The following is a 27641-nucleotide window of genomic DNA, read 5'->3' as shown; positions in this document are numbered from 1 at the left end:
ACCACCTCATCTGGCTCCTCTCCATGTGGAGGAGCCAGAATTGGAGAAATTGAATCATTGTTAAAACTAATTCGTATTCTTCTTGTTCTTCTTCATTTCTTCTTCTTGTTTTTCTTATTTTTCTTCTCACATTTTTTCTACTCGTTCTTCTACTTCATCTTCTTTTTCTTGTTCTTGTTCTTCTTCTTCTCTTGTTCTTCTTCTTCATCTTCTATATCTTCTTCTTCTTCTTCTTCTTCTTCTTCTTCTTCTTCTTCTTCTCTTCTTCTTGTTCTTCTCTTGTTCTTGTTCTTCTTGTTCTTGTTCTTCTTTTCTTCTTCTTTTATTCTTGCTCTTCTTCTTCTTCTTTTATTCCTGCTCTTGTTCCTGTTCTTCTTCCTCTTCTTCTTCTTTTCTGCTTCCTCTTTGTCTTCCTCTTCTTGTTCTTTTTTCTTATTGTTATTGTTTTTGTTCTTCCTCTTCTTCTTTTCTGCTTCCTCTTCTTGTTCTTGTTTTTGTTATTATTATTGTTCTTGTTCTTCCTCTTCTTTTTCCTCTTCATCTTCATCTTCTTGTTCTTGTTTTTCTTCTTCTTCCTCCTGTTCTTCTTCCCCTTGTAGTTCTTCTTCTTCTTCTTCTTCCTCTTTGTCTTCTTCTTCTTTTATTCTTGCTCTTCTTCTTCTTCTTTTATTCCTGCTCTTGTTCCTGTTCTTGTTTTTCTTATTCATTTCTTCTTCTTGTTCTTCTTCTTTTTCTTCTTCTTTTTCTTCTTATTGTTCTTCTACTCGTTCTTCTTCTTCATCTTCATTTTCTTTTTGTCCTTCTTCTTCTCTTGTTCTTGTTCTTCTTCTTCTTCTTTTCTTCTTCTTTTAGTCTTTCTCTTCTTCTTCTTCTTCTTTTATTCCTGCTCTTGTTCCTGTTCTTCTTTTTCTTCTTCTTCCTCTTCTACTTCTTCTTTTCTGCTTCCTCTTCTTCCTCTTCTTGTTCTTGTTTTTCTTCTTACTTTTGTTCTTGTTCTTACTCTTCTTCTTTTCTGCTTCCTTTCTTTTTCCTCTTCATCTTCTTGTTCTTGTTTTACTTCTTCTTTCCCCTTTTCTTCTTCCCCTTCTAGTTCTTGTTCTCATTCTTCATCTTCATTTTCATCTTCTTCTTCCTCTTTCTCTCCCTATTCCTCTTCTTCTTCTCCTTTTTTCTCTTCATCTTCTTGCTCTTGTTCTTCTACCTCTAATTTTCTTCTTCTTCTTTCTCTTCTTGTTCGTGTTCCTCTCTTCTTGTTCTTCTTTTTCTTATTCTTCATCTTGTTCTTCTTCTTGTTCTTTTTGTTTTTCTTCTTAATGTTCTTGTGCTTATTTTTCTTTTTCTTTTTGTACTTGTTCTTCTTCATATTCCTCTTCTTGTTTTTCTTCTTCATGTTCTTGTTTTTTTCTTGTTGTTCTTCTTCTTCTTCTTCTTCTTTTTCTTCTCGTTCTTCTTCTTTTTCATGTTTTTCATGTTCTTCTTGTTTTTCCATTTTCTTCTTGTTGTTCTTATTCTCCCAATCTTCTTTCTCGTACGTCTTTTTGTTCTTGTTCTTATTCTTTTTCATTCTTCACCACCTCCTCCTTCATCTTCTGCTCCTTCTCACTCTTCTCCTTTTCCCCCCTCCCACTTATCCTCCTGTGTCTCCTCTTTCCTTCTCCTCCTTTGCCCTCTCCTGCTCCATCGTTCCCCCACCTACTCATTCTCCTTCTCCTACTTTGAAAATGTTGTTGTTTACGTTTGACTGGAGAGTTTCAAGGGGAATAAAATCCCATTGTCCAATCGGAACGCTGCCCCCTGTAGCCATTAGTAAGACACACTTTATTCCAACCTGCTGGATTGCTGCAGTATGCTGGGATGTACAGAATATAGCAGCATCACACACTCATTCTTTATTTCCCTTTGTTTGGGCGGTAGGCATTTTTCAATTTGCGTATTTGCATTAAAACCTCTTTAAGAAGTTTCAAAAATGAAGCCTTGATGCCTGTCTGGAAGGCAGCAGAACCTTGATGAACCTTGACGCTGCCGCCGACAGTGTGTGTGTGTGTGTGTGTGTGTGTGTGTGTGTGTGTGTGTGTGTGTGTGTGCGTGTGCGTGTGTGTGTGTGTGTCACAGTCACATTTTAACTCTATTGGATGACAAATCTTTCTATATACGAGACAGCTTGAGATCCGCCGCCAGCCAATTGTGTTCCGACTTATTGAATAGCAAAGCGTCAGCCATCATATCTTGTCTTATTTAAGCATGAATAGATAATCCCAGAAAACAATCCGATTAGCGCTTATTGGATGCTGCGGCACGGCCGGCCAATCTTATTATAGAGTATTGCTGTGCGATAAAAAGAATTGCTTTGGACAGTGAGCGATTTATTGGCCACATTGCTAGGCACACCTCCAATGAGATCCGACGTAAAAAACCACGCTCACGTGTTTGTTCTTGTGCGTGTTATTATTATCCGCCCTGAGGTCGGTAGGTTGTGAGTTCAAACCCCGGCCGAGTCATACCAAAGACTATAAAAATGGGACCCATTACCTCCCTGTTTGGCACTCGGCATCAAAGGTTGGAATTGGGGGTTAAATCACCAAAAATGATTCCCGGGCGCGGCCACCGCTGCTGCTCACTGCTCCCCTCCCCTTCCCAGGGGGTGATCAAGGGTGATGGGTCAAATGCAGAGAATAATTTCGCCACACCTAGTGTGTGTGTGACAATCATTGGCACTTTAACTTTAACTTAACTTTAACATACAAACACACACACACACACATATATATATATATATATGTATATATATATATATATATATATATATATATATATATATATATATATATATATATATATATATAAATCAGTGACGTGCAGTCAGGGGAGGCTGGTGAGGCGGTGCCTCACGTGCCATCATGGAAAGAAAAAAAAATTAAAAATTTAAAAAAATAATTAAATTGTTATACGTATCCAGTGATTATACTATAAAGTTATTTTCCATTTAACTTCACCAGTTTTAGATTATTTTTATTCAAAATCGCAGAATTTTCACATTTGCCGTTCAAATACTGAGAAGAGACTTGCGGTGAGCAGCAGCCAGTTGAGGCACGTCACTCAGTTGAGCCTCACCATGGATTGCGCAATGACTCGGCTAACTGCTGGCCTGCTGTGCAGTGAGACCGTATTGCTATATGAATTATATTATACATTTCCATAGTTTAGTTAGCTGAGGTATATAATGTACAGTGTATTTTGTCAACAACTATGTGTGTAACGTATTTCTTGTGCTGAGCAATCATAAAACGGCTGCGAAGACGCACTGGCTGAGGCTCGCAGTAATCCCGCCTCCTGGTGGTAAAGAATGCACCCCCGCCATAGAATGCACCCCCTGACGGGAGTGTTATATCAACTAAAGCCCACACTTAAACTTTCCACGTGCAAGATTGAATCTGTTTAAAAAAGACAACATTAGGTACACCTGCAGACTGCAGCACGGATTTCATATTTCAGTCATTAGCTTTAGTTAGAAATATGAAATCCGTGCTGCAGTCTGCAGGTGTACCTAATGTTGTGGCCCAGCAGCGGCGCATGGACTTCATTTATAAGTAAAGGTAAGACCATAATAACGTTTTTTTTATTAAATGTGCTTTTTTGTGTGCTAGTTTGTATGTGTAAAGTTAAGTTAAAGTACCAATGATTGTCCCACACACACTAGGTGTGGTGAAATTTGTCCTCTGCATTTGTCCCATCCCCTTGTTCACCCCCTGGGAGGTGAGGGGAGCAGTGGGCAGCAGCGGCGCCGCGCCCGGGAATAATTTTTGGTGATTTAACCCCCAATTCCAACCCTTGATGCTGAGTGCCAAGCAGGGAAGAATGCTGGTATGAGCTTTTAAACATAACCTGTTAACTGCGGCCAATTAAATGGTGAATAAAATACTCTTTAGGGTTCATATGTTTGTAAATCTGACTGTGATGAAGTCAGTGCCTCACCAGTCATGAACCTCACCGCACGTCACTGATATATATATATATATATATATATATATATATATATATATATATATATATATATATATATATATATATATATATATATATATATATATATATATATATATATATATATATATATAGAGTCAAGGTTTCTGTAGTTTTACAGTGCTCAATACCGGGGTAGAGCGGAATATACGTTAGGTCAGGAAAAAACACAGAGGCTATTTCATACCTACAAGCCTGTTTTGCAGGTTTCTCTGCGAAACAGGCTTGTAGGGATGACATTTATTTCTTTACGTTTTCCTTCATTTAGGTTTGTAAGATTTAAATTAAGATTATATATATATATATATTCAGCCTACTTGCTTCCAGCGTGTGCAGCTAGTTAATAGCATGAATGACAAGAAGCTCCAGTTTTTGTTCCTTCTTTTCAATTATTTGCCTAATCTTAATTTAAATCTTACAAACCTAAATGAAGGAAAATGTGTAAAGAAATAAAACTAAGGAAGGAAAATCTTTCAAAAGAAGGAACAACAATCCTGAACACAAACTGGAACTTCTTGTCATTCAGGCTGTTAACTAGCTGCACACGCTGGAAGCGAGTAGCGAGGACTGAATAATGAATGTATTGACAGTGCAGTGTGAAAGCCTGATGTGTTTACTTTGCAATGAAGTAAACGCAGTCTCCAAGAAATATAACCTGCGGAGGTACTTTCTGACAAAACATCCACATGTCGATGTGCGGCCTTTGAGCCCTCGGAATCTTGAAACTGCGGCCCTCTTCATTATGTCGTTGAATAGCCCTGCTAGTCAATCTTAAACTTGCACGATTAATCACGATTTCTCAAAATTAAAAATAAGGATTAATGTGGTTTAAAGGCCTACTGAAACCCACTACTACCGACCACGCGGTCTGATAGTTTGTATATCAATGATGAAATCTTAACATTGCAACACATGCCAATACGGCCGGGTTAACTTATAAAGTGCAATTTTAAATTTCCCGCTAAACTTCCGGTTGAAAACGTCTATGTATGATGACATATGCTCGTGACGTCAATCGTTGAAACGGAAGTATTCGGACTCCATAGAATCCAATACAAAAAGCTCTGTTTTCATCTCAAAATTCCACAGTATTCTGGACATCTGTGTTGGTGAATCTTTTGCAATTTTTTAAATGAAAAATGAAGACTGCAAAGAAGAAAGTTGTAGGTGGGATCGGTGTATTAGCGGCTGGCTGCAGCAACACAACCAGGAGGACTTTGAGATGGATAGCAGACGCGCTAGCCGCTGACCTCACCTTGACTTCCTCCGTCTCCGGGCCGCCGACCGCATCTATGATTGCCGCTCTGTCGATCGCTGGAACGCAGGTGAGCACGGGTGTTGATGAGCAGATGAGGGCTGGCCGGCGTAGGTGGATAGCTAATTTTTTTAGCATAGCTCTGTGAGGTCCCGTTGCTAAGTTAGCTTCAATGACGTCGTTAGCAAAAGCATTGTTAAGCTTCGCCAGGCTGGAAAGCATTAACCGTGTATTTACAGGTCCATGGTTTAATAGTATTGTTGATTTTCTGTCTATCCTTCCATTCAGGGGTTTATTTATTTTGTTTCTATCTGCATTTAAGCCCGATGTGCTATCACGTTAGCTCCGTAGCTAAAGAGCTTCGCCGATGTATTGTCGTGGAGATAAAAGTCACTGTGAATGTCCATTTCTCGTGCTCGACTCTCATTTTCAAGAGGATATAGTATCCGAGGTGGTTTAAAATACAAATCCGTGATCCACAATAGAAAAAGGAGAAAGTGTGGAATCCAATGAGCCAGCTTGTACCTAAGTTACGGTCAGAGCGAGAAAAGATACGTCCTGCACTGCACCCTAGTCCTTCACTCTCACGTTCCTCATCCACAAATCTTTCATCCAGGCTCAAATTAATGGGGTAATCGTCGCTTTCTCGGTCCGAATCGCTCTCGCTGCTGGTGTAAACAATGGGGAAATGTGAGGAGCCCTTCAACCTGCGACGTCACGCTACTTCCGGTACAGGCAGGGCTTTTTTTTATCAGCGACCAAAAGTTGCGAACTTTATCGTCGATGTACTCTACTAAATCCTTTCAACAAAAATATGGCAATATCGCGAAATGATCAAGTATGACACATAGAATGGATCTGCTATCCCCGTTTAAATTTTAAAATATCATTTCAGTAGGCCTTTAACTGCACTGCTTATTACCCAGTCTCCGTACATGTCTAATGTAAAAAGTAGAGATGTCCAATAATATCGGCCGATAAATGCTATAAAATGTAATATCGGAAATTATCGGTATCGTTTTTTTTATTATCGGTATCGTTTTTTGTTTTTTAAAAATTAAATTAACATAAAAAACACAAGATACACTTACAATTAGTGCGCCAACCCAAAAAACCTCCCTCCCCCATTCACACTCATTCACACAAAAGGGTTGTTTCTTTCTGTTATTAATATTCTGGTTCCTACATTATATATCAATATATATCAATACAGTCTGCAAGGGATACAGTCCGTAAGCACACATGATTGTGCGTGCTGCTGGTCCACTAATAGTACTAACCTTTAACAGTTCATTTTACTCATTTTCATTAGTTACTAGTTTCTATGTAACTGTTTTTATATTGTTTTACTTTCTTTTTTATTCAAGAAAATGTCTTTAATTTATTTATCTTATTTTATTAATTATTTTTTTTAAACGGACCTTATCTTCACCATACCCGGTTGTCCAAATTAGGCATAATAATGTGTTAATTCCACGACTGTATATATCGGTATCGGTAATTAAGAGTTGGACAATATCGGGATATCGTCAAAAAGCCATTATCGGACATCCCTAGTAAAAAGGCAAGTTTATTTGACCTTGCGACTGTGTGCCTAGTAAAGCGTAGCTAAAATAAGTGGAGGAGTGCAGATGGAAAACATTCTTTTTTCTTTTCTCTCTATCTAATAAGAAGGAGCGCCGCTTTGCTAACAACCTTGGCGAGTCACCACTGACGAGAGATAAGAACATGCAGAAACACTCGGCCTCGGAGCCCCTCCTGCATTAGCGCCTAATAGTTATCACAACCCCGAGGCAGACGCTCAAATAACGCTTTCTTGTTTATTCCCTTTGACGTTGCGGATCCGCGTCTGGTCACGTTGCAGCCACTTCCTAAATCGTCTAAATTAACCTCAATCTCCGCGCGCAGTGTGTTTTGTCAACATTTCTCGCAGCCAATTAGAGATTGTCGCCCGCCAGCGGAGTAATTCGGCTTCAGAGTATTCCGCAGCGCCGCCGATATTCATGTTTTATTAACGCCGGCGAAGACAAACAGACGTTTATCTCCGCCGTGTCAAAAGGCGAGCCCGGCGACAAACAAAGTAGCCCGAATAGTCAGCGGCGCAGGAACAACAGCGGGCGCTGCTGCAAACACAGTGACTCACGCGGGCGCCAAAAAAAGACAACGAGGACAAATTTGCAGGAGCTGCGCTTGTTTGATAAAGGTTAAATGTGTCGCCGCCTCCAAATGACTTGTTCCGCCGCCACCTGGGAGCTGCCGCCGTCTGCAATTGCAAGTGTGTGCGCACGTTTGCGATATGACACATGTAGCTGTACTAGAGATGTCCGATAATGGCTTTTTTTGCCGATATTCCGATATTGTCTAACTCAGGGGTCACCAACCTTTTTGAAACCAAGAGCTACTTCTTGGGTACTGATTAATGCGAAGGGCTACCAGTTTGATACACACTTAAATAAATTGCCAGAAATAGCCAATTTGCTCAATTTACCTTTAACTCTATGTTATTATTAATAATTAATGATATTTACACTTAATTGAACGGTTTAAAAGAGGAGAAAACACGAAAAAAATGACAATTAAATTTTGAAACATAGTTTATCTTCAATTTCGACTCTTTCAAATTCAAAATTCAACCGAAAAAAAGAAGAGAAAAACTTAAAAAAAGAATTTATGGAACATCATTAGTACTTTTTCCTAATTAAGATTAATTTTAAAATTTTGATGACATGTTTTAAATAGGTTAAATACAATCTACACTTTGTTAGAATATATAAAAAATTGGACAAAGCTATATTTCTAACAAACACAAATCATTATTTCTTCTAGATTTTCCAGAACAAACATTTTAAAATAAATTCAAAAGACTTTGAAATAAGATTTACATTTGATTCTACAGATTTTCTAGATTTGCCAGAATTTTTTTTTTAAATTTTAATCATAATACGTTTGAAGAAATATTTTACAAATATTCTTCGTCGAAAAAACAGAAGCTAAAATGAAGAATTAAATTAAGATGTATGTATTATTCTTTACAATAAAAAACAAAAATTTAACTTGAACATTGATTTAAATTGTCAGGAAAGAAAAAGAAGGAATTTAAAGGTAAAAAGGTATATGTGTTTAAAAATCCTAAAATCATTTTTAAGGTTGTATTTTTTCTCTAAAATTGTCTTTCTGAAAGTTATAAGAAGCAAAGTAAAAAAATTAATGCATTTATTTAAACAAGTGAAGACCAAGTCTTTAAATATTTTCTTGGATTTTCAAATTCTATTTGAGTTTTGTCTCTCTTAGAAGTAAAAATGTTGGGCAAAGCGAGACCAGCTTGCTAGTAAATAAATAAAATTAAAAAAATAGATGCAGCTCACTGTAAGTGCTGCTATTTGAGCTATTTTTAGAACAGGCCGGCGGGCTACTCATCTGGTCCTTACGGGCTACCTGGTGCCCGCGGGCACCGCGTTGGTGACCCCTGGTCTAACTCTTAATTACCGATACCGATATCAACCGATACCGATATATACAGTCGTGGAATTAACACATTATTGTGCCTACTTTTGTTAAACAATGTAACAAGGTTTTCCAAAATAAATCAACTCAAGTTATGGGAAAAAAATGCAACATGGCACTGCCATATTTATTATTGAAGTCACAAAGTGCATTATTTTTTTGAACATGCCTCAAAACAGCAGCTTGGAATTGGGAGGGTGGGCGGGGTTTTGTAATAGCGGGGGGGTGTATATTGTAGCGTCCCGGAAGAGTTAGTGCTGCAAGGGGTTCTGGGTATTTGTTCTGTTGTGTTTATGTTGTGTTACGGTGCGGATGTTCTCCCGAAATGTGTTTGTCATTCTTGTTTGGTGTGGGTTCACAGTGTGGCGCATATTTGTGACAGTGTTAAAGTTGTTTATACCATCACCCTCAGTGTGACCTGTATGGCTGTTGACCAAGTATGCATTGCATTCACTTGTGTGTGTGAAAAGCCGTAGATATTATGTGACTGGGCCGGCACGCAAAGGCAGTGCCTTTAAGGTTTATTGGCGCTCTGTACTTCTCCCTACGTGTTATGATCCGCTGCCCGGATCATAGTTTTACGTTTTCAAGTCACATGTGTTTTCAGCACCTTGTTTTGTTTCTGTTGCCATGACGGCAGATTATGCTCAGCTGCCTCTGAGTTAGTGTTCGAGACGCTCACCCTGTTGTCCGGGCACTAATCAGAGGGCTATTTAGTCTTCGCCCGGGCAGCACTCTGCCTGGCTTCCTAATTTGCTCATATGCAACAAGTATCGACCTCTTTGTTTCCTGCTAGCTCTCATGCTACATTATTTTGCTTGCTAGCTCCCACGCTAGTCGTTTTTGTTTTTTTCCTGTCTGAGTTAGTTCCAGAATAAATCATTTTCCTACCTGCAAGCTGTGTCCGAGCCCGTCTGCATCCTTGGAGAACACCTCGCACCACGATGCGACCAGGTCGTTACACTACGTCTGTTTAAAAAATTCATACATTTTACTTTTTGAAACCGATACCGATAATTTTGAAACTGATACCGATAATTTACGATATTACATTTTAAAGCATTTATCGGCCGATAATATCGGCAGTCCGATATTATCGGACATCCCTAAGCTGTACGCATGCCAACAGTACCACAGCTCGTTAGGGCGGAATAACATTACAAATGTGGTCAAAAGTAATGACGTAAATGTGGAGTCTTTGTAATTCCCTCCTTTTTCTTCTTCTGCCTTTTAAAATACGTAACGCACAACAAAGACGCACTTCGTACATGTTCAAATAAAATAAAATAAAAGCACTTTTAAGAGGGCTTGAATCAAATAAAGAATGTCTAAGCCAGGTGTCAGGTTCAAACGTCGATGACATCTATTAAACAAGACAAGAAGCAAGGAAATAAACAGAGACATAATTCAATTTGGCTCAATTTGAGGAGAAACGTCTGGTCTGTACTCTTGCACAGTTTCCAGCACGCTCTGACGGAAAAAGGTTTACGTCTCCTCTTTTATTTGGACATTCCCTGTTTACACAACAACAGCTGTTTCTAAAGGAATGGAACACAAAAGAAAAAGATGACTCGGGCTTGGGCAAGTCTTGGATCACAATAGATAACCCCCCCTCCCGTCTCCTCCCAATGTACACAATGGAATTTTCCAAGCCTTTGGCTTGGTGCAACAAAGACAGCTTTCATCTGTCTTCAGTTCAAACCCCGGCCGAGTCATACCAAAGACTATAAAAATGGGAGCCATTACTCCCTGCTTGGCACTCAGAATCAAGGGTTGGAATTGGGGGTTAAATCACCCAAAAATTATTCCTGGGCGCGGCCACCGCTGCTGCCCACTGCTCCCCTCACCTCCAGGGGGGTGAAGAAGGGGATGGGTCAAATACAGAGGACAAATTTCACCACACCTAGTGTGTGTGTGACAATCATTGGTACTTTAACTTTTTTTTTTCCTACCAAGAAAAGTGCAGTTGTTATTAGTGAGAATATACTTATTTTATGGTATTTTGGGGTTCATTGAGGTTAGCTAATTTGACTTGTTTTGGAAAGTCTTGACAAGCCAAATTTTCTTGTTCTATTGGCAGATAATTTTGCTTAGTTCAAGTAAAATATCCCTAATTTTTTTTCTTTTCTTGTTTTTGAAACACTGACTTTTTGCAGTGTGGAACGCTCTCCCTGTCCACCTGAGGGCACCACAGACTGTGGATGCTTTTAAAAAAGGCTTAAAAACCCTTCTTTTTAAAAAAGCCTTTTTTAGATACATGCATACTAATTCTAGCTATTTGGCTGTTGTAATTTTAATTTTTTTAAATTTTCTATTATCTTTTTATTTTATTTTTTTAATACACTGTAGCACTTTGAACTTGTTTACTCAGTGCTTTTTACAAATAAAATCTATTATTATTATATTATTATTATATTATTAGAGTGTCCGCCCTGAGATCGGTAGGTTGTGAGTTCAAACCCGGCCGAGTCATACTAAAGACTATAAAAATGGGACCTATTACCTCCCTGCTTGGCACTCAGCATCAAGGGTTGGAATTGGGGGTTAAATCACCAAAAATAATTTGCGGGCGCGGCCACTGCTGCTGCGCACTGCTCCCCTCACCTCCCAGGGGGTGAACAAGGGGATGGGTCAAATACAGACGACTAATTTCACCACACCTAGTGTGTGTGTGACAATCATTGGTAGTTTAACTTTAACTTTTTTTTTCTACCAAGAAAAGTGCACTTGTTATTAGTGAGAATATACTTATTTTAAGGTATTTTTGCGGTTCATTGAGGTTAGCTAATTTTACTTGTTTTGGAAAGTCTTGACAAGCCAAATTTTCTTGTTCTATTGGCAGATAATTTTGCATAGTTCAAATAAAATACCCCTCATTTTTGTATTTTTTTTTCTTCTTGTTTTTGAACACTGACTTTTTGCAGTGTAGTTTTGATTCTTCCAAAACAAGTGGCATTTCACCTCCCAGGGATGTTATACAATAATATATACCAAAAACACGTCCATTTTTACTACAGATAAGTCTCCAATCTTTGCCTGCGTGTCTAGACTCTAGGCCAGACCTGGGCAAATTAAGGCCTGGGGGCCACATGTGGCCCGTTGAGTATTTCAATCTGGCCCGCCGGACATTCCCAAATATTTTTTTTACATCTTTAAGATGGAAAGTGTAGTTGCCATTATGATGTGCAGTCATGTTTTCTAATGACCGTAAGTCTTCAACTATACAAAAGTATTTCAATGGTTGGAATCTGCGCTTATGGCTGATATACCAGTTACTATGGTCATCGAATTAGTTACTATGGTCATCTAATTAGTTACTATGGTCATCAAATTAGTTACTATGGTCATCTAATTAGTTACTATGGTCATCAAATTAGTTACTATGGTCATCTAATTAGTTACTATGGTCATCTAATTAGTTACTGTGGTCAAATAATTAGTTACTATGGTCATCTAATTAGTTACTATGGTCAAATAATTAGTTACTATGGTCATCTAATTAGTTACTATGGTCAAATAATTAGTTACTATGGTCATCTAATTAGTTACTATGGTAATCTACGTCCAAAGTAAAATTGGCTAAAAATTTTGCATGCTAACATTATAACGTTAGCGTTCTAACAGTTAGCGTACGTCAAGTACCAAGTTATATGACTGTGAGGTCTACAGAAGCAAAATTGGCTAAAAAGTTAGCGTGCTAACATTATAACGTTAGCGTTCTAACAGTTAGCGTGTGTCAAGTACCAAGTTATATGACTGTTAAGGGTCCAGAGACAAAATTGGCTAAAAATTTAGCGTGCTAACATTATAATGTTAGCGTTCTAACAGTTAGCAAATGACAAATACCAAGTTATATGACTGTGAGGTGTACAGAGGCAAAATTGGCTAAAAAGTTAGCATGCTAACTTTATAACGTTAACGTTCTAACAGTTAGCCTATGTCAAGTACCAAGTTATATGACTGTGAGGTGTATGGAGGCAAAATAGGCTAAAAATTTAGCATGCTAACATTATAACGTTAATGTTCTAACTTTTTAGCCAATTTTGCCTCTGCACACCTCACAGTCATATAACTTGGTACTTGACATAGGCTAACTGTTAGCATGCTAACATTATAACATTAATGTTCTAACAGTTAGCATACGTCAAGTACCAAGTTATATGACTGTGTTATACAGTCATATAACTTGGTACTTGACATAGGCTAACTGTTAGCATGCTAACATTATAACATTAATGTTCTAACAGTTAGCATACGTCAAGTACCAAGTTATATGACTGTGTTATACAGTCATATAACTTGGTACTTGACATAGGCTAACTGTTAGCATGCTAACATTATGACATTAATGTTCTAACAGTTAGCATACGTCAAGTACCAAGTTATATGACTGTGTTATACAGTCATATAACTTGGTACTTGACATAGGCTAACTGTTAGCATGCTAACATTAATGTTCTAACAGTTAGCATACGTCAAGTACCAAGTTATATGACTGTGATGTGCGCAGGGGCAAAATTGGCTAAAAAGTTAACATGCTAACTTTAAAACGTTAACGTTCTAACAGTTAGCCTATGTCAAGTACCAACTGGTCATCTAATTAGTTATCTACGTCACAGAGGCTCAGACAAGGCACCAAGAAGTGTGGGCGGGGAGCATACTTGCCAACCTTGAGACCTTTCGGTAGATGGGGGGGGGGGTTTGGTGGTAGCGGGGGGTGTACATTGTAGCGTCCCGGAAGAGTTAGTGCTGCAAGGGGTTCTGGGTATTTGTTCTGTTGTGTTTATGTTGTGTTACGGTGCGGATGTTCTCCCGAAATGTGTTTGTCATTGTTTTTACGGCCACCCTCAGTGTGACCTGTATGACTGTTGATCAACTATGCCTTGCATTCACTTATGAGTGTGTAAAAACCGCATACATCATGTTTGTATGGAGGAAAAGCGGACGTGACGACAGTTTGAAGAGGACGCTAAGGCAGTGCCTTTAAGGCACGCCCCCAATATTGTCGTCCGGGTGGAAATCGGGATAAATCCGGGAGAATGGTGATTTTCGGGAGGGGCACTGAAATTCGGGAGTCTCCCGGGGAAATCGGGAGGGTTGGCAAGTATGGCGGGATGAGTTTCCACAGGAGATTTTCACAATAAAGTTCTAAAGGTTAGTGATATATCAGATATTTCAGATTGTAGGTGGGTTTATTTTGTACCCTTCGCGTTCATATGTCACTGTTTGTTGCATTTTTGTTGCGTTTCACTTGATTGTAAAATATGTCGATCGAAAGAGGGTGTGACATTCATATGTTGTCAATATTCAGTGTTGTATCCTTCTTAGAAAAATGTAAAATTCCATTACGTTTTTTAAGGTGGTCTGTCATAACGTTTTTAGCATTCAGTCAGACATTATTGTGAGGTTTTGTATTAGTGTTCCTAAAAATAGATATACCGGCCCCTAGGCACATTTTTTCCTCTAAATGTGGCCCCAGAGTCAAAATAATTGCCCCGGCCTGGTCTAGGCACAGTTCTTTCAAGCGTGCCCTCTAAAGCAGGGGTCACCAACGCGGTGCCCGCGGGCACCAGGTAGCCCGTAAGGACCAGATGAGTAGCCGCCGGCCTGTTCTAAAAATAGCTCAAATTAATTTTATTTATTTACTAGCAAGCTGTCTCGCTTTGCCCAACATTTTTAATTCTAAGAGAGACAAAACTCAAATAGAATTTGAAAATCCAAGAAAATATTTTAAAGACTTGGTCTTCACTTGTTTAAATAAATGCATTCATTTTTTTACTTTGCTTCTTATAACTTTCAGAAAGACAATTTTAGAGAAAAAATACAACCTTAAAAATGATTTTAGGATTTTTAAACACATATACCTTTTACCTTTTAAATTCCTTCTTTTTCTTTCCTGACAATTTAAATCAATGTTCAAGTAAATTTTTGTTTTTTATTGTAAAGAATAATACATTACATCTTAATTTAATTCTTCATTTTAGCTCTGTTTTTTCGACGAAGAATATTTGTAAAATATTTCTTCAAACGTATTATGATTAAAATTCAAAAAAAATTTCTGGCAAATCTAGAAAATCTGTAGAATCAAATGTAAATCTTATTTCAAGTCTTTTGAATTTATTTTAAAATGTTTGTTCTGGAAAATCTAGAAGAAATAATGATTTGTGTTTGTTAGAAATATAGCTTTGTCCAATTTTTTATATATTCTAACAAAGTGTAGATTGTATTTTAACCTATTTAAAACATGTCATCAAAATTCTAAAATTAATCTTAATTAGGAAAAAGTACTAATGATGTTCCATAAATTCTTTTTTTAAGTTTTTCTCTTCTTTTTTCGGTTGAATTTTGAATTTGAAAGAGTCGAAATTGAGATAAACTATGTTTCAAAATTTAATTGTCATTTTTTTCGTGTTTTCTCCTCTTTTAAACCGTTCAATTAAGTGTAAATATCATTCATTATTAATAATAACATAGAGTTAAAGGTAAATTGAGCAAATTGGCTATTTCTGGCAATTTATTTAAGTGTGTATCAAACTGGTAGCCCTTCGCATTAATCAGTACCCAAGAAGTAGCTCTTGGTTTCAAAAAGGTTGGTGACCCCTGACCTAAAGACCTTGCCACGTGCACGGGAATAGAAAAGTGGTTAAAACGTCCTTTTCTAAGGTGGAGAATGAAGACTCGGGGACGACTGAAGACTGGTTTGAAGGCGACACACGTCGGCGAGGAGTGAGACCAGTTATCTGTGCGCACCTCGCAATGTGGGTCAAGCGTACGCGGCCATGTGGGTCAGGGCCGGGCCGGGCCGCTCTAATTAGAACTCTGGAAGCGTGTGAAGGCGACAGATGTGTTGTGTGCGCCCGGCACCCTCACACACTCCGGGTGCGAGCCTGAGCACTTGGCATGTTTGGGAATTGGAGCTGGCACCTTTCCAGGCTCCGCCAAGGACGCGAGGACCAAGGTCTTCAAGTTTTTGGGCGACGTGCGACGCATGCATGGAAGTCTCCGGGAGGCCAGACCGACCCTTTTAAGGAGGGTTGACATTGGCGCCTTCGTCGGCGATCAATTCAGTCCTTGGTGACGTCGCGCGTCTAGCGCTCTAAAAGTAATTAGGATGGTTCCTCCGGAGGATTTCTTCTTGTTTTCCAGCCTTGTCCTTAAGGTGCTTGTGCAAGGACGAAAAAAAGTATGCAAACTTTTTTTTTTCTTTACTAATTTTGCAACCGTTTACCTCCGAGTCATGTAACTTGGTACTTGACATAGGCCGGGGGTCGGCAACCCGCGGCTCTAGAGCCGCATGCGGCTCTAGAGCCGCATGCGGCTCTTTAGCGCCGCCCTAGTGGCTCTCTGGAGATTTTTCAAAAATGTATGAAGAATGGAAAAAGATGAGGGGAAAAAATGTATTTTTTTGTTTTAGTATGGTTTCTGTAGGAGGACAAACATGACACAAACCTCCCTAATTGTTATAAATCACACTGTTTATATTAAATATGCTTCACTCATTCGAGTATTTGGCGAGCGCCGTTTTTTCCTACTTATTTTGGCGGTCCTTGAACTCACCGTATAGTTTGTTTACATATATAAATTTCTCCGACTTTCTGGGACGTGTTTTATGCCACTTTTTCTGTCTCATTTTGTCCACCACACTTTTAACGTTGTGCGTGAGTGCACAAAGGTGAGTTTTGTTGATGTTATTGACTTGTGTGGAGTGCTAATCAGACATATTTAGTCACTGCATGACTGCAAGCTAATCGATGCTAACATGCTATTTAGGCTAGCGATATGTACATATTGCATCATTATGCCTCATTTGTAGCTATATTTGAGCTCATTTAGTTTCATTTAAGTCCTCTTAATTAAATTTATATCTCATGACACATGTAATATGGCTTTTAATTTTTTGCGGCTCCAGACAGATTTTTTTTTGTATTTTTGGTCCAATATGGCTCTTTCAACATTTTGGGTTGCCGACCCCTAACATAGGCTAACTGTTAGAACGCTAACGTTATAATGTTAGCATGCTAAATTTTTAGCCAGTTTTGCCTCTGTATACCTCACAGTCATGTAACTTGGTACTTGACGTACGCTAACTGTTAGAACGCTAACGTTATACTGTTAGCATGCTAAATTTTTGGCCAGTTTTGCCTCTGTATACCTCACAGTCATATAATTTGGTACTTGACGTATGCTAACTGTTAGAACGCTAACGTTATACTGTTAGCATGCTAAGTTTTTAGGCAATTTTGCCTCTGTACACCTCACAGTCATATAACTTGGTACTTGACGTACGCTAACTGTTAGCATGCTAACATTATAACGTTAATGTTCTAACTTTTTAGCCAATTTTGCCTCTGTACACCTCACAGTCATATAACTTCGTACTTGACATACGCTAACTGTTAGCATGCTAACATTATAACATTAATGTTCTAACTTTTTAGCCAATTTTGCCTCTGTACACCTCACAGTCATATAACTTGGTACTTGACGTACGCTAACTGTTAGCATGCTAACATTATAACGTTAATGTTCTAACTTTTTAGCCAATTTTGCCTCTGTACACCTCACAGTCATATAACTTCGTACTTGACGTACGCTAACTGTTAGCATGCTAACATTATAACATTAATGTTCTAACTTTTTAGCCAATTTGGCCTCTGTACACCTCACAGTCATATAACTTGGTACTTGACGTACGCTAACTGTTAGCATGCTAACATTATAACGTTAATGTTCTAACTTTTTAGCCAATTTTGCCTCTGTACACCTCACAGTCATATAACTTCGTACTTGACATACGCTAACTGTTAGCATGCTAACATTATAACATTAATGTTCTAACTTTTTAGCCAATTTGGCCTCTGTACACCTCACAGTCATAACTTGGTACTTGACGTAGCCTAACTGTTAGCATGCTAACATTATAACATTAATGTTCTAACAGTTAGCGTACGTTAAGTACCAAGTTATATGACTGTGATGTGTGCAGAGGCAAAATTGGCTAAAACGTTAACATGCTAACTTTTAAACGTTAACGTTCTAACAGTTAGCCTATGTCAAGTACCAACTTATATGACTGTGAGGTGTACGGAGGCAAAATTGGCTAAAAAGTTAGCATGCTAAAATTATAACGTTAGCGTTCTAACAGTTAGCATACGTCAAGTACCAAGTTATATGACTCCGAGGTGTACGGAGGCAAAATTGCCTAAAAAGTTAGCATGCTAACATTATAACGTTAGCATTCTAAAAGTTAGCATACGTCAAGTACCAAGTTATATGACTGTGAGGTCTACAGAGGCAAAATTGGCTAAAAAGTTAGCATGCTAACATTATAACATTAATGTTCTAACTTTTTAGCCAATTTTGCCTCTGTACACCTCACAGTCATATAACTTGGTACTTGACGTACGCTAACTGTTAGCATGCTAACATTATAACGTTAATGTTCTAACAGTTAGCGTACGTCAAGTACCGAGTTATACGACTGTGAGGTCTACAGAGGCAAAATTGCCTAAAAAGTTAGCATGCTAACATTATAACGTTAACGTTCTAAGAGTTAGCATACGTCAAATACCAGGTTATATGACTCCGAGGTGTACGGAGGCAAAATTGCCTAAAAAGTTAGCATGCTAACATTATAACGTTAGCATTCTAAAAGTTAGTATACGTCAAGTACCAAGTTATATGATTGTGAGGTCTACAGAGGCAAAATTGGCTAAAAAGTTAGCATGCTAACATTATAACGTTAATGTTCTAACTTTTTAGCCAATTTTGCCTCTGGACACCTCACAGTCATATAACTTGGTACTTGACGTACGCTAACTGTTAGCATGCTAACATTATAACGTTAATGTTCTAACAGTTAGCGTACGTCAAGTACCGAGTTATACGACTGTGAGGTCTACATAGGCAAAATTGCCTAAAAAGTTAGCATGCTAACATTATAACGTTAACGTTCTAAGAGTTAGCATACGTCAAATACCAGGTTATATGACTCCGAGGTGTACGGAGGCAAAATTGCCTAAAAATTTTGCATGCTAAAATTATAACGTTAGCGTTCTAACAGTTAGCATATGACAAATACCAAGTTATATGACTGTGAGGTGTACAGAGGCAAAATTGCCTAAAAAGTTAGCATGCTAACATTATAACGTTAGCGTTCTAACAGGTAGCATATGACAAATACCAAGTTATATGACTGTGAGGTGTACAGAGGCAAAATTGCCTAAAAAGTTAGCATGCTAACATTATAACGTTAATTGAAGTGTGGGGAAGTGCCTGTAGTGATGAAAATATATGACTGAGTAAAATTAGGTCTTCATTATTGGTTAAATTATTGTAAAATGAAAATATTGCTTAGTCGTCACCTACAATGAAAATCAATTGCCTTATTTGTGAGAATAGAGGGCAGATATTATACTTTTTAACTTCTTTCTGCTCCTTTTCATTCATACTTTAATGTTGTTTCATTTTCATTTTTCTTCCTTTATTTGATTTTTATGAATTAAATAAATGTGCGATGTCCGTCGGAGTGTTTTCATGCATGTTTGTGTGTGCTATCGTACTGTAAAAGCGAGCGTCGCTAACACGTTTACAAGTGTTAGTATTATTAATTTAAAGTGGCGTTCATTTTTTTGTCACAGTTTTGTAAATTTACCAAAAACGTCACCGTGGAGTTCAATGTGTTTAGCTGATTGGAGAGCTCGCTTCCGCAGCTGGCGGGTCCAGGACGGTGACTTCTGTTTTGTTTGGTCAGCCGTTTTACTGCCGTGTTACAGACACCGTTTGGAAACAGTTAAGGTGTCAGAAAAATTGTATGTAAATTATCAAAAAACTTTCCGTTTTCTGAGTTCCCAGTGAACAGATGAAAGCTGTCTTTGTTGCACCAAGCCAAAGGCTTGGAAAATTCCATTGTGTACGATGGGAGGAGACGGGAGGGGTTATCTATTGTTATCCAAGACTTGCCCAAGCTCGATCCAGGACCAGCCCAAGCCCGAGGCATCTTTTTCTTTTGTGTTAATGTGACCGAAAACAATGGCTGTTTACATACCTCCCATTCCTTTAGAAACAGCTGTTGTTGTGTAAACAGGGAATATCCAAATAAAAGAGGAGACGTAAACCTTTTTTTGTCAGAGCGTGCTGGAAACTGTGCAAGAGTACAGACCAGACGTTTCTCCTCAAATTGAGCCAAATTGAATTCTGTCTCTGTTTATTTCCTTGCTTCTTGTCTTGTTTAATAGATGTCATGGATGTTTGAACCTGACATAAAGTATGTAAATAAACATACAAAAAGTATATTTATTTCTTCTAAAATTTGGTTAAATACACTCAAAGGCTCAAATGGCTTTAAACCATAACCAACTATGTATCAATATAGCTCTTGTCTCAAAGTAGGTGTACTGTCACATCACGCCATTTTTTGCTGTTTTCCTGTGTGTAGTGTTTTGGTTTTTGTCTTGCGCTCCTATTTTGGTGTCTTTCTCTCTTTTTTTTGGTATTTTCCTGTAGCAGTTTCATGTCTTCTTTTGAGCGATATTTCCCGTATCTACTTTGTTTTAGCATTCGAGAATATTTCAGTTGTTTTTATCCTTCTTTGTGGGGACATTGTCGATTGTCACGTCATGCTTGGATGTCAGTGTTTCCCACACATTCATTTATTTGTGGCGGCCCGCCACGAAAGAATTACGTCCGCCACAAATTATTTTTTTTATTTTTTATTTTTTTTAAAAAATTTTTTTTTTTTAATCCTTTCCAGCTTCTCAGGCAAATCATATAGTTGATGTAGATGCTGTTCAGATTTACTTTACAAAAGAGAAGTGTAGGATAGTTCTCTTGTTGCCTTATTTGTATTTGACCACTACTGTTTTCTGTTTATTTGTTACTGACTGTGGCAGGACACCTCTGCCTCTGTTTCACTTTATGTTGCTGGTAAATAATATGGTTGTAGTAGTAGGCTAAAGTTAAATTATTTAGTATGCACTAATTAAAGGGGCAGAGCTTTAAGAGACATTTTAGCTTTTATATTTTATAAGATATATTTTTTGTAAGAACCACAATTAATAAATATATATCAGTGAATAACTTATTGTTCAAATCTGTATATAAATATGAGCATAAAGTGTTGTAATTATATTGTAAAATGGATGGATGGATGGACGTTTAAAACAAAACTGTTATTATTAATTAGTAAGTATACATTTTTTGAGTCTTTTTAGAGAAAATCATATCATTGTAGTAAATTATGCAAATTACTCGATGATGTCATGTTGACCACGCCCATAGCCACGCCCACACCGCCACAGGTATCTTGGCAGTTTATGGGAAACACTGGATGTACATTGTGGACGCCATCTTTGCTCCACAGTAAGTCTTTGCTGTCGTCCAGCATTCTGTTTTTGTTTACTTTGTAACCAGTTCAGTTTTAGTTTTGTTCTGCATAGCCTTCCCTAAGCTTCAATGCCTTTTTTTAGGGGCACTCACCTTTTGTTTATTTTTGGTATAAGCATTAGATACCTTTTTACCTGCACTCTGCCTCCCGCTGTTCCCGACAACAACACATCATTTGCAGACTATAATTACTGGTTTGCAAAAAATATTTTTAACCCAAATAGGTGAAATTAGATAATCTCCCACGGCACACCAGACTGTCTCTCACGGCACACTAGTGTGCCTTTGGTACAGTGGTTGAAAAACACTGCTCTAAAGGCCCCCAGAAACTTCCAGAGCCAATGTGACGCAGCCCCAGAGAGGATGGAAAGGTGGTCAAACAAAACAAAATGACATTTACAAGATGATTGACAGCTGTTTTGTAAGTCAACGCACTCGTCCAAAATGTCACTCAGATAACGAGGACTTTGGACCAAACAATAAAGCAGCTGTTTGTCCATTCTCAACTTTAATAGTGTCCAATATTGCAACAAATATTACAGTACATCATCATACTTTCCAAACATGTTTTTGTCTAAATAAAAATACTTAACTTTACAGCAAACTACCCAGTCAAACTAATAAAAATGACAATACATTTTACGTTGTTCTTTACAGCATATTACTGTAAATTGAAACAAAATACTACTGGGTTTTGCGTTAAATTTCTGTTGACTGAGCTGGCAGTTTTTGACTGTAAAATCTACAGTTGTTTTTAACGGTGTAGTACTGTAAATGGAAAAACGATACATTTGTTTTTACGGTAGAAAAATTGTCAGCTAAGTTGCCGGCATTGAAAAATAACTTGTACGGTTTTTGCTAACTGTTAGAGCACTAATGTTATACTGTTAGCATGCTAACTTTTTAGCCAATATTGCCTCCGTACACCTCAGAGTCATATAAATTGGGATTTGACAGACGCTAACTGTTAGCATGCTAACTTTTTTAGCCAACTTTACGGCCGTTCACTTCTGTCATATAACTTGATACTTGACATATGCTAACAGTTAGCGAGCTAACCTTTAAAGCCAATTTTCCAGCTGTACATCTCCGAGTCATATAACTTGGTACTTGACAAAACTTAACTTTAAACATGCTAACATCAACACTCTGGAATGTTAACATTAGTGTGCTAACTTTTTAGCCAATTTTGCCTCCGTACGCCTCGGAGTCATATATGTAACTTGGTACTTGACGCACGCTAACTGTTAGCATGCTAACTTTTTTGGCGAACTTTACGGCCGTACACTTCAGTCATATAACTTGATACTTGACATATGCTAACTGTTAGCAAGCTAATCTTTTAAGCCATTTTTTCAGCTGTACACCTCCGAGTCATATAACTTGGTACTTGACAAAACTTAACTTTGAGCATGCTAACATTAACATTAGCATGCTAACTTTTTAGCCAATTTTGCCTCCGTACGCCTCGGAGTCATATATGTAACTTGGTACTTGACGCACGCTAACTGTTAGCATGCTAACTTTTAAGCGAACTTTACGGCCATACGCTTCAGTCATATAACTTGATACTTGACAAAACTCAACTATATCAATCAATCAATCAATGTTTATTTATATAGCCCTAAATCACAACTATAAGCATGCTAACATTAACACTCTGGAATGTTAACATTAGTATGCTAACTTTTTAACCAATTTTGCCTCCGTAGACCTCGGAGTCATTAGACTTGGTAATTGACACACGCTAACTGTTAGCATGCTAACTTTTTTAGCAAACTTTACGGCCGTACATTTCAGTCCTATAACTTGATACTTGACATATGCTAACAGTTAGCAAGCTAACCTTTTTAGCCAATTTTTCTGCTGTACACCTCAGTCATCTAACCTGGTACTTGCCAAAACTTTACTTTAAGCATGCTAACATTAACATTAGCGTGCTAATTTTTTAGCCTATTTTGCCTCCGTACGCCTCGGAGTCATATATGTAACTTGGTACTCGACAAACGCTAACTGTAAGAATGCTAACATTTTAGCGAACTTTACTGCCGTACACTTCAGTCATATAACTTGATACTTGACATATGCTAACAGTTAGCGAGCTAACCTTTTTAGCCAATTTTTCAGCTGTACACCTCGGAGTCATATAACTTGGTACTTGACACAACTTAACTTTAAGCATGCTAACGTTAACGTTAGCGTGCTAACTTTTTAGCCAATTTTTCCTCCGTACACCTCGGAGTCATATGACTCGGTAATTGACGCACGCTAACTGTTAGCATGATAACTTTTTTAGCAAACTTTACGGCTGTACACTTCAGTCATATAACTTGATACTTGACATATGCTAACAGTTAGCAAGCTAACCTTTTTAGCCAATTTTTCAGCTGTGCACCTCCGAGTCATATAACTTGGTACTTGACTTGGTACTTTACTTAACTTTAAGCATGCTAACATTAACACTCTGGAATGTTAACATTAGCGTGCTAACTTTTTAGCCAATTTTGCCTCCGTACGCCTCGGAGTCATTTATATAACTTGGTACTTGACAAAACTCAACTATATCAATCAATCAATCAATGTTTATTTATATAGCCCTAAATCACAACTATAAGCATGCTAACATTAACACTCTGGAATGTTAACATTAGTATGCTAACTTTTTAGCCAATTTTGCCTCCGTACACCTCGGAGTCATTAGACTTGGTAATTGACACACGCTAACTGTTAGCATGCTAACTTTTTTAGCAAACTTTACGGCCGTACATTTCAGTCCTATAACTTGATACTTGACATATGCTAACAGTTAGCGAGCTAACCTTTTTAGCCAATTTTTCTGCTGTACACCTCAGAGTCATCTAACCTGGTACTTGCCAAAACTTTACTTTAAGCATGCTAACATTAAGATTAGCGTGCTAATTTTTTAGCCTATTTTGCCTCCGTACGCCTCGGAGTCATATATGTAACTTGGTACTCGACAAACGCTAACTGTAAGAATGCTAACATTTTAGCGAACTTTACTGCCGTACACTTCAGTCATATAACTTGATACTTGACATATGCTAACAGTTAGCGAGCTAACCTTTTTAGCCAATTTTTCAGCTGTACACCTCCGAGTCATATAACTTGGTACTTGACACAACTTGACTTTAAGCATGCTAACGTTAACGTTAGCGTGCTAACTTTTTAGCCAATTTTTCCTCCGTACACCTCGGAGTCATATGACTCGGTAATTGACGCACGCTAACTGTTAGCATGATAACTTTTTTAGCAAACTTTACGGCTTACACATCAGTCATATAACTTGATACTTGACATATGCTAACAGTTAGCAAGCTAACCTTTTTAGCCAATTTTTCAGCTGTGCACCTCCGAGTCATATAACTTGGTACTTGACTTGGTACTTTACTTAACTTTAAGCATGCTAACATTAACACTCTGGAATGTTAACATTAGCGTGCTAACTTTTTAGCCAATTTTGCCTCCGTACGCCTCGGAGTCATTTATGTAACTTGGTACTTGACGCACGCTAACCGTTAGCATGCTAACATTTGAGCGAACTTTACGGCCGTACACTTCAGTCCTATAACTTGATACTTGACATATGCTAACAGTTAGCGAGCTAACCTTTTTAGCCAATTTTTCAGCTGTACACCTCCGAGTCGTATAACTTGGTACTTGACAAAACTTAACTTAAAAAATGTTGCCTCTAAAGGATGCCGTCCTCTCTCTCTCTCCCCCCAGCCAAGCCCAAGAACTCTGCCAAGGTGGTGACGGTGCAGGCGGGCACCAAGGCGGTGGTGGTGGCGCAGTGCGAGGCGGCCGACGCCAAACCCGCGGCCGCCATCAAGTGGCTGGCGTCGGTCGGGGGGAACCACTCCACCAGCACCGTCAACGGACCGGACGGCACAGTGACGGTGCGCAGCGAGTACCGTCTGGTGCCCACGCCGGCCGACGACGGCAGGGAGCTGACGTGCATGGTGGACCAGCGCACCCAGGACAGGACCTGGGTCCACATGCTCAGGCTGTCTGTGGAGTGTAAGACACACACACACACACACACACACACACACACACACACAGACACACACTGGTTATCAAATGGTGGTCCCCACAAGTGATGTGGGGACCACCCTTTCTACAGGTTGTGGAGGCATAAAAAAAATGAGGTCAAATGGCCACTGCCCAGTTAGCTCATACACGTCTTTAAATCTCTGGATTGATGAAGTAATGTGCTGATCATTCTTACTGGGGAAAAAATAGTTAATATGGTTCATGGGGACCAAATTTAAATCATTTTGCATAATACACACACATTTGTATGTGTTAGGGTTACATGTTTTATGGGCCTAAGCTTAAAAATCACTTAGGCATCTTCAGAATGGATCTGACTATCATTTAAAAAGGTTTCCCTTTAGAGGACCTGTTTTTTTGTCCCCATACCGTCAGAGGTCCCCTAAAGGTGACTGTGTAAACCAGGCCTGGGCAATTATTTTGAATCGGGGGGGCCAAATTTAGAGAAAAAAATGTGTCTAGGGGCCGGTATATATCTATATATATATATATATATATATATATATATATATATATATATATATATATATATATATATATATATATATATATACACACATATATATATACACACATATATATATATATATATATATATATATATATATATATATATATATATATATATATATATATATATATATATATATATATATATATATATATATATATATACATACATATATATATATATATATATATATATATATATATACACACATATATGTATGTATATATATATATATATATATATATATATATATATATATATATATATATATATATATATATATATATATATATATATATATATATGTATACACATATATATATATATATATATATATATGTATACACATATATATATATATATATATATATGTATACACATATATATATATATATATATATATATGTATACACATATATATATATATCCATCCATCCATCTTCTTCCGCTTATCCGAGGTCGGGTCGCGGGGGCAGCAGCCTAAGCAGGGAAGCCCAGACTTCCCTCTCCCCAGCCACTTCGTCCAGCTCCTCCCGGGGGATGCCGAGGCGTTCCCAGGCCAGCCGGGAGACATAGTCTTCCCAACGTGTCCTGGGTCTTCCCCGTGGCTTCCTACCGGTCGGACGTGCCCTAAACACCTCCCTAGGGACGCGTTCGGGTGGCATCCTGACCAGATGCCCGAACCACCTCATCTGGCTCCTCTCCATGTGGAGGAGCAGCGGCTTTACTTTGTGTGTATATATATATATATATACGTGTGTGTATATGTATATATATATATATATATATATATATATATATATATATATATATATATATATATATATATATATATGTGTGCTCACAATAATGTCTGATTGAAAGCTAAAAACGTTATGACAGACCGCCTTAAAAAACGGAATAGAATTGTAACATTTTTTTACTGATTGAGACACCCAGAATGTACATGACAATAAAGAATGTGGGTTTTACAATATTAACTATGAAGGATAAAACACTGAATATTGACAACAAGGGCTGTGAATCTTTGGGTGTCCCACGATTCGATTCAATATTGATTCTTGGGGTCACGGTTCGATTATAAATCGATTTTTTCGATTCAACGAGATTCTCGATTCAAAAACGATATTTTTACGATTCAAAACAATTCTCTATTCATTCAATACATAGGATTTCAGCAGGATCTACCCCAGTCTGCTGACACGCAAGCAGAGTAGTAGATTTTTGTAAAAAGCTTTTATAATTGTAAAGGACAATGTTTTATCAACTGATTGCAAATTTGTTTTGACTATTAAATGAACCAAAAATATGACTTATTTTATCTTTGTGGAAAATATCGGACACAGTGTGTTGTCAAGCTTATGAGATGCGATGCAAGTGTAAGCCACTATTGTTCATTTTTATTTTTTTATATGTCAATGAGGGATTTTTAATCACTGCTATGTTGAAATTGTAACTAATATTGATACTGTTGTTGATAATATTCATTTTTGTTTCACTACTTTTGGTTTGTTCTGTGTCGTGTTTGTGTCTCCTCTCAATTGCTCTGTTTATTGCAGTTCTGAGTGTTGCTGGGTCGGGTTTGGTTTTGGAATTGGATTGCATTGTTATGGTATTGCTGTGTATTGTTTTGTTGGATTGATTAATAAAAAAATAAAATTAAATAAAATTAAATAAAAAATAAAATAAAATAAAAAATAAAATTAAATCGATTTTTGAAAAATGAGAATCGATACTGAATCATAAAACATGAGAATGGCGATTTTAATTCGAATCGATTTTTTTCCCACACCCCTATTGACAACATATGAACGTCACACCCCCTCTCCAGCCACATATTTTACAATCAAGCGAAACGCAACAAAAATGTAACAGACACAGTAAAATATGAAC

The 27641-nt window shown here is 37.8% G+C and overlaps 1 protein-coding gene across 1 annotated transcript in view; it reads left to right on the top strand.

The window, feature by feature from the left end:
* The window catches only part of pvrl2l (PVR cell adhesion molecule related 2 like), a 582677-nt gene that overhangs the window by 270944 nt on the left and 284092 nt on the right, over window positions 1-27641 (top strand). The window contains exon 4 of the mRNA XM_062047402.1: window positions 24908-25201. Coding sequence (XP_061903386.1) covers window positions 24908-25201 — 294 coding nt within the window. The remainder of the gene's footprint in view (window positions 1-24907; window positions 25202-27641) is intronic.

This window comes from Entelurus aequoreus, linkage group LG05, assembly GCF_033978785.1.
Source record: "Entelurus aequoreus isolate RoL-2023_Sb linkage group LG05, RoL_Eaeq_v1.1, whole genome shotgun sequence".
Lineage (NCBI taxonomy): Eukaryota > Metazoa > Chordata > Actinopteri > Syngnathiformes > Syngnathidae > Entelurus > Entelurus aequoreus.
Note: the sequence above shows the minus strand (reverse complement) of the source record. Positions and strands in the feature narration are given on the sequence as shown.